Source organism: Salvelinus sp. IW2-2015, unplaced genomic scaffold (assembly GCF_002910315.2).
Source record: "Salvelinus sp. IW2-2015 unplaced genomic scaffold, ASM291031v2 Un_scaffold1411, whole genome shotgun sequence".
Classification (NCBI taxonomy): Eukaryota; Metazoa; Chordata; class Actinopteri; order Salmoniformes; family Salmonidae; genus Salvelinus; species Salvelinus sp. IW2-2015.
This window is the reverse complement of record NW_019942890.1, coordinates 210,578-230,128: the sequence shown is the minus strand read 5'-3', so window position 1 is coordinate 230,128 and position 19,551 is coordinate 210,578. Positions and strand designations below refer to the sequence as shown.

The following is a 19,551-nucleotide window of genomic DNA, read 5'->3' as shown; positions in this document are numbered from 1 at the left end:
GGGGCATCTAAAAAATGTTCTCTACACCGCCCAAGATGGGGGCATCTAAAAAATGTTCTCTACACCGCCCAAGATGAAGATTAAACGCTAAAGATTCTCTCTAAAACCCAGCTGTGTGTTCCCATTGCCACGCCCTCTGCCACCTAAGCTCCCCGTCAGGAAATAACCCTGAATGTAACCTGCACGTTTAATGAATTAATAATGCATTTAAATCGTACCGTGTATCCAGTGCATATGAAAAATGAACTTTGATTTGATTTTCCAAAAAAAATCGGCAGGATTTTGGCCAATCACTCACCTATATCTAGGGTCCACAAATCCCCCAGTCGACAGCCGCTCATACCCCCATAGATGACCAGACGGGACTTGCTAGAGGTCTTCTCTGTGTAGACCACGGCAGTGTGGCTCTCTCTGGGCGGGGGCAACACCCCGTAGGTGATGGGGATGTCCCAGCCTACTACACTGGAGCCGGCACGCAGCTCCAACGTATACAGATCATTCAGGTATCTGGGGTGGAGGAGGGAAAATAACGTTAAGTCATATTTTGTGCCTTATATTCAAATCACATTTTATTTGTCACGTGTGCTGAATACAACAGGAGTAGGTCAACCTAAATCGTGAAAATGCTTACTTACAATCCCTTTACCAACAACACATACTTTTTCTGTGTTCTTGGGCACAGGGACTATGGGGATCTGCTTGAACCATGTATTACAGACTCGGTCAGAGAGTTTGAAAATGTCAGTGATGACACTTGCCAGTTGGTCAGCGCATGCTCAGAGTAAGTGTCCTGGTAATCCCATCTGGCCCTGCGGCCTTGTGAATGTAGACCTGTTTAAAGGTCTTATTCACATCGGCTACGGAGAGCGTGATCACAGTCGTCCGGAAGAGCTGGTGCTCTCATGCATGGTTCAGTGTTGTTGCCTCAAAGAAAGCATAGAAGTCATTTAGTTCGTCTGGAACGCTTGCCTCACTGGATAGCTCGCGGCTGGGTTTCCCTTCGTAATCTGTAATGGTTTGCAAACCCGGTCACATCCAACGAGCGTTAGAGCCGGTGTAGTCGGATTCAATCTTCATCCGGTATTGACTGTGATGGTTCATCGGAGGGCATAGCGAGATGTCTCGTAAGCATCCAGATTAGTGTCTCGTTCCTTGAAAGCTGCAGCTCTAGCCTTTAGCTCAGCGCGGATGTTGTCTGTAATTAGGGCTGACCCCAATGACCTCGGTGGCTCCATATGGAGGGTGTGACGCAACAGCGGAGCCTCCGGAGGCATGCAGAGGTCAAATGAAGCTCATTACCCCCATCGCCATGCGCCTCCCTCTGTATAGCTCCGCATTGACGGCAGGTGGGGGTGATACATTCCGTATAAACAAACTCACTTCCTTGACAACAGCTCTACACTGCTCTGCAAAGTGCAAAGTAGTATGAATGCCCCTGACTTCTGCAGTATCACCGTAAAAGCTGCATGGCCAATGCAGACGTCGGATTTAACATGCAGCACCCAGATGCATAATGCACTCCTCTCTCTCCAGAATACGCTCTCCTGCCAATTTGTGCACATTCATTGTTTCATAACTCCATTGTGCGAATTGTTGGCGTCAATTCCCCATTACATATAATCACCAGTAGTACATTTAGCATTAATTCCTAATCTACAATGTTTGTTTGGTTACAGTAATTTCAATATATGATGATTAAATTTGACCGTTCTCAGTGTCGGAGTGGACACATTGTTTTGCAGAGCGCACAACATATGTAACACTTGTGAAAAACAAGTTTTTGGTTCATTTCGTTCTATTTTCCGAGGTTTGTAAATGTAATTTAGTCATGGTCTTTTGTTTGGAGTGCTCCTGTCAATGTTGATTGAGGCCGCTGATTACACGCAGAAGTAGGCCTTCAGGCTTCCTGGCCTGCGCACAAATGTAGGCGTAATAATGTTGCATTTTGGGGTATCTGATAGTATTTATGATTGGTTTAACGCACCACAACTAATGATCTGTGGAGCTTCTCAAAGTCATATTTTCTTTACCTCAAAAATAGCAAGCAAACAAAGTCTGTTTTTACATCCATTTGAGAATGACAATTCCTTAAAATATATATATATTTTTTTCCATCTCTCTCCCTTTCGATAACCACTCGGCGTGAAAGGTTGYAAAAATGTCCTGCACTGATCTAGTGGAAAACGTTGTAAAATAGGCCAACCTGATTACTTCTTATCAGTGCTCGACTTGGACTGAAATAGGTTTTGATAGTCATTTTGGGTGCTGGTACTGTTTATATTTAGGTGCATCAAGCCGGACCCAAGTTAATAGTTGAAACGTTTCAAGTTCATTGTAGACAGGCCATGCGCAGCCAATGTGATTTATAGGATATTTATTTTTATATCATTATATTTTCTACCTGCAGGCTGCAATGTTTTTATTTGTTGGCTTTATGTAGACTATATTTACATAGTTGGCAACGGCAATAGAGGTTACTTTTTATGTTTGTATCATTTTCATTTAGATAAAATGTTGCTTAACCACATGACAAGGAGTTTAAGATATGAACACATTATTATAAATTAAATGAAACTGTTCCACAAAAACGTGCATATGAAAACCATTACTGGCAAACAGATCGGTCGTAATTGTAAGAAATTGGCACTAAACATCAGAAAGGTTGCCAGTTGTTTATATAGCCCATGACAGGCAACTTCTGGAGAGTAATGGCAGAATCTGTGAAAGCCAGCAGGAAGGGGAGGGTCAGATTACGTTTTCTCTCTCTTATTTTCTCTGGATATCTAGATCTTGGGCTCACATTTGTGTCTTATTTAATCAAACAGCATAAAGCATCAGACAAGATCAATGCATATAGTTGATTTTTATTAAAACCGCATAAGGTGTGTCTATATGGAAAAATACACGTTTAAAATGTTCAACCAAATTGACTGGTCGAAAGAACAGACTTTTGGTCGACCAAGTTTTTAAAAATTATTATAAATAAACTACCTGTAATCCATGGCCTCTGGTTTGGTTATGTATGCACGGTCAATGTGAGGACAACATTGGCGATGCACTTGTTGATGAAGCCGGTGACTGGTGCGGTATATTCCTCAATGCCATCGGATGAACCACGGAATATACTCCAGTCTGTCGATTAGCTCATCAGACCACTTTGGCATTTAGCGAGTCGCTGGTACTTCCTGCTTGAGTTTATACATGTAAGCCGGAATCAGGAGGATAGAATTATGGTCAGATTTGCCAAATGAAGGGCGAGGGAGAGCTTTGTACGCGTCTCTGTGTGTGTTGTAAAGGTGGTCTGGAGTTTTTTGTCTCCTCTGATTGAACATGTAACATGCTTGTAGAAATGGGGAGGAAAAACATTTAAGTTTTCCTGCATTAAAGTCCCCAGCCACTAGGAGAGCCACTTCCGGGTGAGCATCCTCTTGTCATGAGGTTGAAGGAATTGTCCGCAGATCTGGGGAAGAATAACAAAACATTTCTGCAGCATTGAAGGTCCCCAAGAACACAGCGACCTCCACCAATCTTAAACGGAAAAAGTTCGGAACCACCAAGATTCTTCCAAGAGRTGGCCGCCCGGCCAAACTGAACAATCAGGGGAGAAGGGCCTTGGTCAGGGAGGTGACCAAGAACCCAAAGGTCACTGACAGAGCTCTAGAGTTCCTCTGTGGAGATGGTTGTCTCTCTTGAAGGTTCTCCTATCWCTGCAGCACTCCACCAATCAGGCCTTTATGGTACAGTTGCCAGACYYAAGCCGCCACTCAGTTTGCCAAAAGGCACCTAAAGACTCTCAGAACATGAGAAACAAGATTCTCTGGTCTGATGAAACCAAGATAGGACTCTTTGGCCTGAATGCCAAGCAACATGTATGGAGGAAACCTGGCACCAWCCCTACGGTGAAGCATGGTGGTGGAGGCAGCATCATCATGCTGTGGGGATGTTTTTCAGAGGCAGGGACTGGGAGACAAGTCAGGATCAAACCAAATATTGAACGGAGCAAAGTACAGAGAGATCCTTGATGAAAACCTGCTCCAGAGTGCTCAGGACCTCAGACTGGGGCAAAGGTTCACCTTCCAACAGGACAACGACCCTAAGCACACAGCCAAGACAATGCAGGAGTGGCTTCGGGAAAAGTCTCTGAATGTCCTTGAGCTGTCCAGCCAGAGCCCGGAGTTGAACCCGATCGAACATCTCTGGAGAGACCTGAAAATAGCTGTGCAGCYACGCTCCCCAWCCAACCTGACAGAGCTTGAGAGGATCTGCAGAGAAGAATGGGAGAAACTACACAAATACAGGTGTGCCAGGCTTGTAGCATCATACCTAAGAAGACTCGAGGCTGTAATCGATGACAAATGTGCTTCAACAAAGTACTGAGTAAAGGGTCTGAATACTTACGAAAATATCATATTTCAGTATATATTTTTTTTTATATACATTTTTTATTTTATTCTATAAACCTGTTTTTACTTTGTCATTTTGGGGTATTGTGTGTAGATTGACGAGGGGGGGGAAACTATTTAATATATATTTTTAGAAAAAGGCTGTTCAGTAACAAAACGTGAAAAAAGTAGAGGGGTCTGAACACTCACCGAATGCACTTTAGACGACACAGTACACACATACCTGGGGGTGTGGTTCTTGGTGGATAATATATATTGATGATGCATACCTGGGGGTGTGGTTCTTGGTGGATAATATATATTGATGATGCATACCTGGGGGTGTGGTTCTTGGTGGATAATATATATTGATGATGCATACCTGGGGATGTTGTTCTTGGGGTCCTCACTATCGTTAGCCAGTCCTCCGAACAGGAAGCATTTGTTCCCTACCAGGGAGAAGCTGTGTCCCAAGCGGGGACAGGGAGGAGGGCCGTTCTTAGGAGACTTGGGTTTCAGACGCTTCCACTCCCAGCGACTGGCCTGGAGGAGAGATCAGCAGTAAACGACAACATGAATGCAGCGACTTACTAACAAGCTCAGTCGTGCCTATAGATCTAAGATCTCTAAATTAGGCTATACCTATTCAAGCACATCTTATGCAAAACATAGAAAGGTCAAGGAATGTGTGTTATGGTTTAAAATGAATGGAAATTAGTATAGAGATATTTTTATCTCAAACTATTTAGTGTTTACACCCCAAATCCCCACTAAATAACTYTCAGAGCTTAATTCTGTGGGCTGAACACGTACCTGCAGTTCATACAGATCGTTGCTGTATTTGCCATATTCCACCATCCCTCCGAACACCAGCAGCCTGGTACCGTCGCACACGAACCCATACGCAGCACAGCCAGGCGGGATGTCGCCACGGACAGCAGGAATGAACCACTGATTGGTTGCTGGAACACATTGAATTTATGGATTATAAACCCTGCTAGGTACTGAAGTAATAACCAGTGCTTGACTTGGGCAGGCCGGCTAATCAAATCTACTTTGTGTTGCACGGTATACCGGTACCACAGTACCAAAAAATGTCACGATACCAACATTTTAGAATACCATAGTACCGTTTCATATGATACTACCAAAATGTTCAGTCCTACTGATCTAAAAGAACCCGCTGGCTCCTGTTATAAAATGTTTAATAAAGTCAGTTGTGTTTATAAATTCTGTTGAATCTAAGCAACAGTCTTGTATGTGCTGGTCCAATAATMTCTACTTCACTTTCATGCTCATATCACGTGCGACAGCTGTAAATACGCTAGTGCATCCCCTACAGCCATCGCTCACCTGCTTTTCTCTCTATGCATCGTTATGCATGTATATTCATTCCTCCATCGAAATCACAGGTAGGCATTTGCAAATACTGTATGAGCAAGTGTGAATATCAGTGACAGTTTGTGTAGCGCAGGAACATGGGTCCGGGAACAGGTTGAACAGGACGCTAGGCCACTGAATTTTCACTGTGGTATCCTGAAACTTGGTCCGTTATCTTATTAGTAAAAATGTTGGTATCGTGACAACACTATTCTACTGCTTGAGTACTGCACCTTATAGAATAGTAGCTCAAAAGTATTCCTGCACCTAAATATAAATAGTACATCACCTATTTCGGTCCAAGTCGATCACTGGCAATAACCTGCTTAACTAACGACTGTCAAAAGACACAGCCTGTTAGTCTATTTCATTAATTGAAATGACTGGAATTCTATCAAATATGCCAATATGTAAAGTAATTCCTGATGCTGCACCACTGGCAGACCATAGAAATAAAGGGATGCGTTGTTTACATTTTTTGTTGTTGGCACACCCGTTGAAATGCCCATTAGTGTGGATTTTCACAAATACATGCTTATTAAAAATGCAGAACATAGATTAATCATCAGTTTATATTTCAGTTTATTATGCAGCTAGAGCTTTTGTTGATATTGTGACGTGGTTGTTTTAATTTAACCCGCCATTTCTCTTTGCAGTTTCCCTCCAATCTCCACTGGGCGAGTTCGGRTTTGCCAAAGGCTTCGCAACTCAACTGGGTACCATTAGCCACATAACTAGCGAGCTAGCTACTGGTCCCATTAAATTTCACGGCACGTCAACACTGGCGCATGATTGCCTTGCACATTATGAGCAAAACAGGAGTCAAACACTTTAACCAACTACTCACTGTCACAACCACAGAGGTACATTGGTAATMTACTGTGTTGAACGACCATGCATAAGAGGATAAAGCAATAACTACTTGGTGAATATATTTTGCTAGTTAGCGCTACAGCCCATGAAATGGCTAACTAGCACAAATTAGCCGATGGGCAAGTTCGTATCCAATTGCTAAAACTGTTAGCTAGGTACCATAGCAACTCAATTATTTATGAACAATACCGAATGTATGCACAAAGCACGGGACAATTAATCTTACCTGTGTTATACACGTGCAGTTCATCCACAATTCCTTCATTTCCTCCCCCGAAAACGACCATCAATTCTTTGATTGCAACTGCACGATGTCCGTGTCGGGGCCGAGGGACAGGGCCGGACCAACCCAACACCCGCTTCCACCGGGGCTGCAGAACTGAGCCAGAGGTCCCAGATGCCATGGTGCCGGTAGATTCAGTTTCTCTTTGAGGGGAAAAAATCCAATTTGAAAAGCTTTCCAATATAGCTAAATTGCTAATGTACAACAATGCTAAGCTAACTAGTTAGCTAGCTTCCGTTAGGACTAGCAAGCTAACGTTAACTGACAACAAGCTAACAGTAGCTGGCTACAGTAACGTTAACGCTAAACTAACAGGATTAAAAACCGCGTCCTGCTAAAATACTGCACTCAGACACAAAATATAGCATCAAGATTTGTATGCGTTGTTCCCAGTTCAAGACCACTTGTAGATGATTGTATAGAGAATATAACTTTGTCCAGGCTGTGGTTGCTAGCTCGCAAGCTTATTTAGCCAAGAAGAAGCACAAAAAAAAKCATCTATGGGAGCCGCCATTTTAGCAAGCTAGACGCCGAGAAGAAAATATGAAACGTAGATCCGGAACAACATGAATGCACAGCCATCAAAATTGTGGAACTCTGAGACAATTTTTTGCTAATCTCTTCAAAATTGACGCATTAATTTTCTGTGTTGCAGTTATATTTCCAAGGAAGCAAGGCGGTGCGATTCGATGGGTGCCGCCATCTTGTAGCTAACAAACTAAACAAACCATCCAGAAAACAGCCTGACTAAAAAAAATGGCAGAGCCAAATTAGGCACTGAACCTGGCTTGTTAGTTTAATTGTTTAAGATACCTTTAGAGTAATGTATGTACCCAATACCGATTATAATTTGCAAGACACATTATGGTTGGACATTATTATACCGGGAGAAATACTATTGCAGTTGATTGTCATGTTTCTTCATGAGCAGAAATTATTTCTCAATTTGTTTCAGTCAGTAAACCTCCAATTGTCARATGTAATTGTAATTTTACAGCCAATGTTTATTGGTGTTCAGTGTTGTTGCACTGTGATGGTAACAAGCTAGCTTCCAGACAAAAAAATGTCATGCCTTTCTGTTCTGGGTGTCGCCATTTTGACATACTTAAAAAGCTACAGTATTTTTTTTTTTACGCTAGCTCAGCTAACGCGTTAGTGAAGCATCTTTGCTAGTGAGCTAGCTAACGTTAGCGGATGCTGCAAATTAACATTCAAAATAATGTTACTGCCAGAATATACAATACATTCCAATGCAAACCAGATAGCTAAATGGCTAAGCTAAATAGCAAATATGCTAACAGCTAATTTCTTAGCTTGCTAATGTTAGCTTTCAGCTTGGAGTCTACAGCTAACGTTATCTTGCTAATATCCTTCTTGACCAATAAACAGAAGCGAGTTATAAATGAAGAACAACCTTAATAAATCCTAACATGATTGAATAATTTAACGAAATTAAGTTTTACTTCTTTATTAACGTCTCTTTCATTGATGCATTCATATCAATAAGTTATTTTTGTATTAGCCTTGCTAGCAAGCTAGCTAGCTTCCCTCAAGAAAAATGGCGGATAACGTTAGCCGTCACAATAAAACGCGAAAAAAGTTAGTCGCGTTATCGTTAGCACATTATACTTACTCGTAAGTTGTAACTTTAATCAGAAGTCTCGAGAGCGGGACTCAATTTAATTATTTGAACCCGGGATAATTCTAAATAAAAATGAGAAAAAGCTACATGTTCTCATGCCGCCCAGGAAGCCGCCATTTTCTCATCCGCCTCAAACACCACTTTCCATAAACCGATAGTGGAGAGATGTCGAGCACGGTGGCCACTGTCACCAATTCTCACTGATTACCTGCTACAGAATGGTTGGTGGTCAACTTCGAAATTAAAAATCATATATATTGCTCATTCAAAGACAAGTTTGATAAGACCACTGAACCTGGAGAAACGATTGTCATTCTGACAAACTGCATGCTAATGTAGAGTAGGCTATGTAGCCATATTATTGTGTGAAAAAAATACAATGCAACAGTGACACAGCCATCATCCCACTGCTGACACCAATGCAGAAAATTGAGGGAAAATATAAATACAGCTGGCTCCCACGACAACAGGTGGCAAAGGTTGACAGGACACTACATTGCATGAGCCAAGTGTCACTCAGACTTATATCATTAGGTGACTACTGCCCTAGTTTGATAGTAAAAAAAGAAAATCGCCCCTGAGTGTCAGGACCCTAGGACAGTTGAAGGCCTGTACCCCAAATATGATCAAGTACATTGTGGGCCATGTTTTAAAATAAAGTATAACAATTGAATTACTCTTGATAACAAAATCATGACATCAGACAAATAATTCACATTAATAGCTAAATAACTCTACTTTGTTACCTCAAGCAGTCTATACGGTAGACTTTATATTCGTAAATTATAGTAAAAATTTTAAAAAATCCAACTCTTAGGCTATTTGTAACTGGCATATTTCATGAAAACCTTGACATACATTTTTTGAATTATCTAAAAGATACATTGTGAATACTAAAAAAGGATTTTATACAAATTGTGAACAATGATTTGGTGTTGAGAACTKGTGATGTGTTGTGGTCTAGGGCAGGGTTTACCAAACCCGGTTGCACATTTTGTTTTTTTGCCCTAGAACTACACAGCTGATTCAAGTAATCAAAGCTTCAGTATTTCTAATTAAATGGAATGTGTGTATATGTATTGCAGTGTGTACTGGGCCGGTAAGCTAATTTTATTTTTAATTATTATTATGATTTCTGTCAAACCCCCGAAGGCTAGGATGTTAGCTGTGGGTTTAGGTTGGTCTGGGTGTGTTGGTTTGACTATATGGCCTCTCATGAAAGGTTGTCAAGCTCATCGCTCTCCTCTGGTCCTCTGCTTCTCACTGGCCTCTCATGAAAGGTTGTCAAGCTCATTGCTCTCCTCTGGTCCTCTGCTTCTCACTGGCCTCTCATTAATGGTAGTCAAGCTCATCGCTCTCCTCTGGTCCTCTGCTTCTCACTGGCCTTCTCATTAATGGTAGTCAAGCTCATCGCTTTCCTCTGGTCCTCTGCTTTCCACTGGCCTCTCATTAATGGTAGTCAAGCTCATCGCTTTCCTCTGGTCCTCTGCTTCTCACTGGCCTCTCATTAATGGTAGTCAAGCTCATCGCTCTCCTCTGGTCCTCACTGGCCTCTCCTGAAAGGTGTCAAGCTCATCGCTCTCCTCTGGTCCTCACTGGCCTCTCCTGAAAGGTTGTCAAGCTCATCGCTTTCCTCTGTCCTCTGCTTCTCACTGGCCTCTCATTAATGGTATTCAAGCTCATCGCTCTCCTCTGGTCCTCTGCTTCTCACTGGCCTCTCATTAATGGTAGTCAAGCTCATCGCTCTCCTCTGGTTCTCTGCTTCTCACTGGCCTCTCATTAATGGTAGTCAAGCTCATCGCTCTCCTCTGGTCCTCTGCTTCTCACTGGCCTCTCATTAATGGTAATCAAGCTCATCGCTCTCCTTCTGGTCCTCTGCTTCTCACTGGCCTCTCATTAATGGTAGTCAAGCTCATCGCTTTCCTCTGGTCCTCTGCTTCTCACTGGCCTCTCATTAATGGTATTCAAGCTCATCGCTTTCCTTTGGTCCTCCGCTTGGTGGGTTCATCTCAGTATCTGAAAGATCAATGAAAACCAAAAACTACTTACGATGTCTTCGGAAAGTATTCAGACCCCTTGACTTTTTCCACATTTTGTTATGTTCTAGCCTTATTATACAATGGATTAAATAATTTTTTCACCCTCATCAACACACAATACCTCATAATGACAAATCAAAAACAGGTTTTTAGAAATGCTTGCTGATTATTATTATTTTTTAAATTACTGAGTAAAGGGTCTGAATACTTATGTAAATGTTATATATTTAAACAATTTAAGCACCTTTGGCAGCGATTCCATCCTCGAGTCTTCTTGGGTATGACGCTACAAGCTTGGCACACCTGTATTTGGGAAGTTTCTCCCATTGTTCTCTGCAGATCCTCTCAAGCTCTGTCAGGTTGGATTGGGAGCGTTGCTGCACAGCTATTTTCAGGTCTCTCCAGAGATGTTCGATCGGGTTCAAGTCCGGGCTTTGGCTGGACAGCTCAAGGACATTCAGAGACTTTTCCCGAAGCCACTCCTGCATTGTCGTGGCTGTGTGCTCAGGATCGTTGTCCTGTTGGAAGGTGAATCTTCACTCTAGTCTGAGGTCCTGAGCGCTCTGGAGCAGGTTTTCATCAAGGATCTCTCTGTACTTTGCTCTCTTCATATTTGCCTTGATCCTGACTAGTCTCCCAGTCCCTGCCGCTGAAACACATCCCCACAGCATCATGCTGCCACCAACATGCTTCCTTTTGGCAAACTGCAAGCGGACTGTCATGTGCCTTTTACTGAGGAGTGGCTTCTGTCTGGCCACTCTACCAAAAAAGGCCTGATTGGTGGAGCGCTGCAGAGATGGTTGTCCTTCTGGAAGGTTCTCCCATCTCCACAGAGGAACTCTAGAGCTCTGTCAGAGTGACCATCGGGTACTTGGTCACCTCCCTGACCAAGGCCCTTCTCCCCCGATTGCTCAGTTTGGCCAGGCGGCCAGCTCTAGCGTTCCAAACTTCTTCCATTTAAGAATGATGGAGGCCAATGTGTTCTTGGGGACCTTCAATGCTGCAGACATTTTTTGGTACCCTTCCCCAAATCTGCGCCTCGACACAATCCTGTCTCGGAGCTCTACGGACAATTCCTTTGACTTCATTGCTTGGTTTTTGCTCTGACATGCACTGTTTAACTGTGGGACCTTATATAGACAGGTGTGTGCCTTTCCAAATCATGTCCAATCAATTGAATTTACCACAGGTGGACTCCAATTAAGTTGTATAAACATTTAATGGATGATCAATGGAAACAGGACGCACCTGAGCTCAATTTCTGAATACTTATGTAAATAAGGTATTTCTGTAAACTTTTCTTGCTAAATTAGCTTTTTTGCTAAATTTGCTAAAAATGTTTTTGCTTCATCATTATGGGGCATTGTGTGTAGATTGATGAGGGGGAAAAAATATTTTATCAATTTTAGAATAAGGCTGTAACATAACAAAATGTGGAAAAAGTCAAGGGGTCTTAATAGTTTACGAAGGCACTGTAAATGCATATTTAAAAACAAAAAATGTCATCATGCCATTAAACAATAATACCGTTATTACAGTTAAATTCAAGTTCAAATTGTGACATGAAAGAGCAGCTTACAAAGTTACAGACCGGCGAAGTTACAGACCGGCTTTCAGAGGAAAACAGGTCTGTATTCTGCCTTCCTCACAGAGCGCCATCTTGAAGAGGGAAGCAGCTCGCCGGCCTGTATTCTGCCTTCCTCACAGAGCGCCATCTTGTGGAGGAAAAGCTCATTGCACGCATTAACAACTATTCCATGGCTTGGCAAGCCTGGCAGGGTTATTCCATAGAGGGCAAGCCTGGCAGGGTTATTCCATAGAGGGCCAGCCTGGCAGGGTTATTCCATAGAGGGCAAGCCTGGCAGGGTTATTCCATAGAGGGCAAGCCTGGCAGGGTTATTCCATAGAGGGCAAGCCTGGCAGGGTTATTCCAGAGAGAGGGACTATGTTAGGTAACTGCTAAAGTAGGACAAAGTCCATCTGGTAACCAGTGGCAACATGGTTGGGTTTAGAGCAGAGGTAGACAACTCTAGGTTTTGAGGAATGCAGTCAGGTTATGTTGTTTTTAGTTGTGGCCATTTAATATCAGTGACTGATTTATACCTGGGCAAGCAGGGTTACCTCTGAAGGGCACATCACAACAAAATGTTTTGAAAATGAGTAAAATGTGCTGTTTCTTGGACATGTCCCCAGTCTCTGTTTCATTCCACTTTCTTCTATTTTTTTGTGTGGCAAATGAACACAACCAAGATGTTTGGTCCTCTCTGGGGGGGCACTGAACGAATAAAACTAAAACCATCCTGACTGCAACCCTCATGGAGATGAGCTGTGAACCTTGACCCTGGGTTATGAGATATCTGACGATGAGTACGGTGAACTGGCGCGTAGACAACTGGCTAGTGAAAGACCCAACCATAACGGTCCCAGAGGCTCCACCACATGGAAAGGAGGTCTGGGTCCCAGAGGCCCCAACACACGTCATGGAGATCTGGGGGTCTGTTCTCGTGTCACTATGGGGGAGAATATGGGAAGGAGGACAGAGTATGGGGTGAGGAGGGCAGTGGTATGTGTCTTTCCAGTGGACCGACACATCTTTGACAGAATGTCTGATAAGGAGTCTACATTTACATTTTACATTTAAGTCATTTAGCAGACGCTCTTATCCAGAGCGACTTACAAGTTGGATTGAGTCTATGGATTATTGAGGAGGTTTGTGGAAGGAATGGTGAGGAYAAAGGAGAGGAAGATACATTGAGAGTAGATGAGGCTTTCAGACTGGTCTTGAAGCACCTGGAACACCTAGGAGTCATGGATGTGACACACTGGGACATGTGTCACATCCCAGTGCAAACCAGGGTTGGGATCAATTCCATTTCAATTCCAGTCAATTTAGGAAGTACACTGAAATTCCAATTGGAGTTTGGTTTACTTTTTGAATTGACTGTAATTGAAATGGAATTGAGCACAATGAGAGGTGTCAATGTTACAACGTTTAAATTAAATTGGGATCTTAACATTATTTTTTAAAAACGAATAAAACCCCTCCACAATAAAATTAAAATCACAGTGCAGCTGGCTCACTTGCTCTTTCTCTTTGCTAATGGGCTCCCGAGTGATGCAGCATCTCAGTGCTAGAGGCGTCACTACAGGCACCCTGATTCAACAAGATGGCGCCGAAGAAGATGGCTGACGTTTTACATTCTCCCAACCAATTGTGCAATTTTTTTATATTTTTTTTTGTAACTTATTTTTTTAACTTAATGTATACATGTTGCTGCTACCGTCTCTTATGACCGAAAATAACTTCCGGACTTCAGAAAACCGCGRACTGGTCCCCTTTTTCCTTTAACGAGTCCGACGAGAAGGATAAAACATAGCTGATATGGCTGACTTGCTTAAACAAATGTGGTTTCTACTGACAATTGAGATGAACAAACTGGCATAAGGAGACGACAAGCGGATAAGAGGCAATCCGTAATTTCGATTAAGACATGAGCGAGCTAGGATGGACGTAGTCAATATAACTATTTGTTCAGCACTTTTGAAATGTACAGTGACAGAATTCAGAACATGGGCTGTTTCTTACATTGTTCTCCCTGTACACCAAGTCAGAACTGTAGGATAAAAAAGGGGGCATATAAGCAGACAATGAAAGCTCTTACAATATTCAATGATTACATTTCTCAAAAACAGGTTAATGTGCACCACCAAGTCAGAACAGTAGGCGAAATTAAGAGGTGAAAATAGACCAAATTATTAGAGTGAGGCACATGGGCTACTAACAGCTTAKTACACAACATACACTTAGTATTACTTTCTTAGCTACAGTATACATATCTCCCTGGCATATTACATCATTTATGAAGCAGCATACAATACATTTTTGAACTCACCTTGTTGTGATGTGCACACTTGAACAGGAGGGTGGCACGGCGGTCCTTCGTGGGCAAATTTTGTCATCAAACAAAGAGAAAGAGGCCGGATTTACAATTCCGAGTTGGATGACCGTTCAAAATGTATTTTCCCAGTCGGAGTTCGTTTATTCCCGACTTCCCAGTTGCAATGCTTGTAGTTAGCCACTGTCACCGATTCCATCCAAGCCACTCATTGTTGAATTTGCGATTTCCAARTTGTTGTGMAATGTTTATGTCCAATGGCCGATGATCACCGATACGTTTTATCTGTAATTTCTCTTCATATGACAAGGATTGAAAAGGATTTGCCAGTAGATTGTTGACTTGATTCATCATGACTGCTAGCTAAGATTTTGAAAGTAAGATGTTGACATGATCCGTCCAATCAAAGCTACTGTAGATATAATGTTATTTGATGTAATTTTATCTGTGGCCAATGACCTTGAGCCTTCATGGATGGGCACTTGTAATGTAACTCTATGGCAGGACCCGAAGGGCTGACATTTTCCATGTCTACCTTTAATAAGGACATAGACTTGACGGTGACTTAGTGTCCCCATGAGTGACAGAACACTGAGACAATCACGGCGCAACGCTTCTATTTTATGCTGGCTTGCCCCACCACCACAGAAAGCACTGAGCTAGGCTGAAACACCTGCATTTTGGAGCTGCCTTACTCAAAGAAAACAAAAAAGAGACCATGTTCCCATGCGGCTTTATTAAATCAATTATATATATATATATTTTACATTGTTTGCAAACTGATATGTGACTCGTATTAATACGTGTAAAACAGGCAAGCCTCCCAAAAAAATATATACACAGTGGAAAAAGTACCCAATTGTCATACTTGATTAAAAGGAAAGATASCTTAATAGAAAATGACTCAAGTAAAAAGGAAAGTCACCCAGTAAAATACTACCTGAGTAAAAGTAGAAAGGTATTTGGTTTTAAATATATTTAAGTATCAAAAGTAAATGTCATTGGTAAAATATACTTAAGTATCCAAAGTAAAACTATAAATCATTTCAAATTCCTTACATAAAGTAAACCAGATGGTACCATGTTCTTGTTTTTTAGCCAGGGGAACACTCCAACACTCAGACATCATTACAGATAGCCAGGGGCACACTCCAACACTCAGACATCATTACAGACAGCCAGGGGAACACTCCAACACTCAGACATCATTACAAGATACACTCAAGGCACACTCCAACACTCAGACATCATACAGATAGCCAGGGAACATCCAACACTCAGACACTCATACAATAGCCAGGGCACACTCCACAACTCAGACATCATTACAGATAACCAGGGACACTCCAACACTCAGACATCATACAGATAACCAGCGGCACCTCCACACTCAGACATCATTACAGATAGCCAGGGGACACTCCAACACTCAGACATCATTACAGATAACCAGGGGCACACTCCAACATCAGACATCATTACAGATAGCCAGGGGAACACTCCAACACTCAGACATCATTACAGATAGCCAGGGGAAACTCCAACACTCAGACATCATTACAGATAGCCAGGGGAACACTCCAACACTCAGACATCATTACAGATACCCAGGGGAACTCCAACACTCAGACATATTACAGATACCAGGGGAACACTCCACACTCAGACATCATTACAGATAGCCAGGGGAACACTCCAACATCAGACTCATTACAGATAGCCAGGGGACACCCAACACTCAGACATCATTACAGATAGCCAGGGAACACTCCAACACTCAGACATCATTACAGATAGCCAGGGGAACACTCAACACCAGACATCATTACCAGATAGCCAGGGGACACTCAACACAGACATCATTACAGATAGCCAGGGAACACTCCAAACTCAGACATCATTTACAGATAGCCAGGGGAACCCAACACTCAGACATCATTTACAGAAGCCAGGGAACACTCCAACACTCAAACATAATTTACAGATAGCAAGGGACACTCCAACACTCACATCATTTCAGTAGCCAGGGGAACATCCAACATCGACATCTTTAAGATAGCCAGGGGACACACTCAACACTCAGACATAATTTACAGATAGCCAGGGAACACTCAACACTCATTTAAGATGCCAGGGGAACACTCCAAACTCAGACATCATTTACAGATAGCCAGGGTCGAACACTCAGATAATTTACAGATAGCCAGGGGCGACATCTCCCAACGACTCAGACATCATTACAGATAGCCAGGGGAACACTCCAACACTCAGCATATTTACAGATAGCCAGGGGAACACTCCAACACTCAGACATCGATTACAGAAGCCAGGGAACACTAACACTCAGACATCATTACAGATAGCAGGGAACACTCCAACACTCAGACATCATAATTACAGATAGCCAGGGAACACTCCAACACTCAGAACAATTACAGATAGCCAGAGGGACACTCAACACTCAGACATCATTTACAGATAGCCAGGGGACACTCCAACACTCAGACATCTTACAGATAGCGAGGGACACACTCCAACACTCAGACATCATTACAGATAGCCAGGGCGACACCTCCAACAACTCAGCACATCATTACAGATAGCCAGGGGACACTCCAACCCTCAGACAATCATCAAGATAGCCAGGGACCACTCCAACACTTCAGACATCATTTAACAGATAGCCAGGGAAACTCCACACTCAACATATTTACAGATAGCAGGACACTCCAACACTCAAGACATCATTACAGATAGCCAGGGCACACTCCAACACTAGACATCATTACAGATAGCCAGGGCAACACTCCAACACTCAGACATCATTACAGATAGCCAGGGCAACTCCAACACTCAGACATCATTACAGATAGCAGGGACAAACTCAGACATCATTACAGATAGCCAGGGGACACTCCAACACTACAGACATCATTACAGATAGCCAGGGCACACTCCAACATCAATACAGATAGCCAGGGCCCACTCAACACTCAGACATCATTTACAGATAGCCAGGGAACACTCCAACACTCAGACATCATTTACAGATAGCCAGGGGCCACTCCAACACTCAGACATACATTACAGATAGCCAGGGAACACTCCAACACTCAGACATCATTACAGATAGCCAGGGGCACACTCCAACACTCAGACATCATTACAGATAGCCAGGGAAACTCCAACACCAGAATCATTACAGATAGCAGGGGCACACTCCACTACTCAGACATCATTTACAGATAGCCAGGGACACTCCAACACTCAGATTATACAGATAGCCAGGGGACACTCCAAACATCAGACATTCATTTACAGATAGCCAAGGGAACACTCCAACACTCAGACATCATTACAGCATAGCCAGGGACACTCCAACACTCAGCAACATCATTTACAGATTGCCAGGCGTACACTTCAACACTCAAACATAATTTACAAACGACGCATGTGTGTTAGTGAGTCCGCCAGATCAGAGCAGTAGCATGACCAGGATGTTCTCTGATAAGTCTGTTTTGCTAAGCATTCAAAACGGAACTTTTGTGGTACTTTTGGTTGTCAGGGAAAATGTATGGCGTAAAAAGTACATTATTTTCTTCAGGAAGTAGTGAAGTAAAAGTTGTCAAAAATAGATACCCCAAAAACGACTTAAGTAATACTTGAAAGTATTTTTTACTTAAGTACTTTGCACCACTGCATAAATGTTTCAGCAGCCTAGGCTACACCTAAACATTAAGAAATCTGACATGCTGTATGGATGAAAACAAGACTATTTTCAGTCTGATCAACTGTAGGCTACTAATAAGAAGCAGCTGCATACAGCTGTCCATCTGGTCAGGGTAAACTAATGGTATTTACAGTCAATTGTGTGTCAAGGCGAAATGTGAATGTGATCAAATTTAGTTTATTTCAAAATTGGCTGTAGGCTGCCTATAACATTTTTTTAATCCAAAATGATTAACTGGAATTTAATCAATTAACATAATAGTGATACTGTGAGTATTTTTATATAGGCACAGTTGCAAAGGCTGTATGATGCAAACATGGTGTAAATCAAGCTGGAGCCTGTGAGTTTACTGCTATCGTTGGTTGCCAGTGCGTGCTGGGGTAGAGAAACCCCTAATCTAGTCTAAATATAGGATTTATATGAAGCAATATAAGGTGAGCTGCAGTCGAGGGCAGGGTGTGCAGGGCCCCCCCCCCCCCCCGCAGGCCAGGAGTTTTTTAAAACCATGTGACCTAATTAGGAAAAACTAGTCGCTTCATAGTCCATATCATGGGAGAATGTAAATGTAAATATCAAACCTTTTTACAACTGATTAATCACTGTCATACATAAGGCCCAGAGTTTTCCTGGTTAGGTTAACATATAAGGAAAAACTCCAGGCCCCAGGGGGTAAAAATTGCCCCACTGCTCTGGGACTTAATGGTGCCACCAGTCTGCTTGCAGTTGTCAGTTATCGTCAGGTATGTGGATGATCAGGYTTTTACTCAGGAACGTTCCTTGGGATACTTTGATGTGTCAAGTGGGCGAGATGCACGGTCTGTGTCTGACTTTAAGAATTTTGAGATGTACGAGTTTAACTGCGGTAAAAAAAAACTCATTGTTCAAACCTACGATGGCGCAGTTACAATGGAATGTATCTGCTGTTTGTATTTACAGCAAAGTCCCCCACCTGTTCCCTGATTAAGAGGTGATGACAGCTCCACTACCATCGTCAACTCTCTCCTGACATGAACTGAAGCCACGTCTCATGTACCCGCTCATCCACTGGCACATTAAATGTTTCCCCTCCAACCACTGTGAGGACCCCTATCAATGTTCTCTCATTTACTGTATGTAGAGTCAATCACAATCACATTATTACACATCAGTGATTTTACTCCTTTCTTSGACTAACTCATTCTTAGTTKTTTTGTGTAACTGTGTGTTGTGTTGTTGTCTTTTGTCTAATCAGTCAAATCCTGTCCTGCACTGGTCAAGCCTCTGAACACCTCAGCTCGTGCCTCATAATCTCATTCAATCACTGCTGTGATCCCTTCCCAACACTGT

At 42.6% G+C, this 19,551-nt stretch overlaps 1 protein-coding gene and 1 long non-coding RNA gene across 2 annotated transcripts in view; one reads left to right on the top strand and one right to left on the bottom strand.

Annotated features, from left to right (window-relative positions):
• The window catches only part of LOC112070743 (host cell factor 1), a 17,079-nt gene extending 10,040 nt beyond the window's left edge, over positions 1 to 7,039 (bottom strand). Inside the window, exons 1-4 of the mRNA XM_024138190.2 lie at positions 6,862 to 7,039; positions 5,196 to 5,344; positions 4,765 to 4,925; positions 299 to 507 (exon numbers count right to left, since the gene is read on the bottom strand). Coding sequence (XP_023993958.1) covers positions 299 to 507; positions 4,765 to 4,925; positions 5,196 to 5,344; positions 6,862 to 7,039 — 697 coding nt within the window. The remainder of the gene's footprint in view (positions 1 to 298; positions 508 to 4,764; positions 4,926 to 5,195; positions 5,345 to 6,861) is intronic.
• LOC139024357 (uncharacterized) lies at positions 6,973 to 19,551 on the top strand. The gene is made up of 3 exons (XR_011475638.1): positions 6,973 to 7,046; positions 19,162 to 19,301; positions 19,457 to 19,551. It is a non-coding gene; the product is annotated as an uncharacterized lncRNA (long non-coding RNA).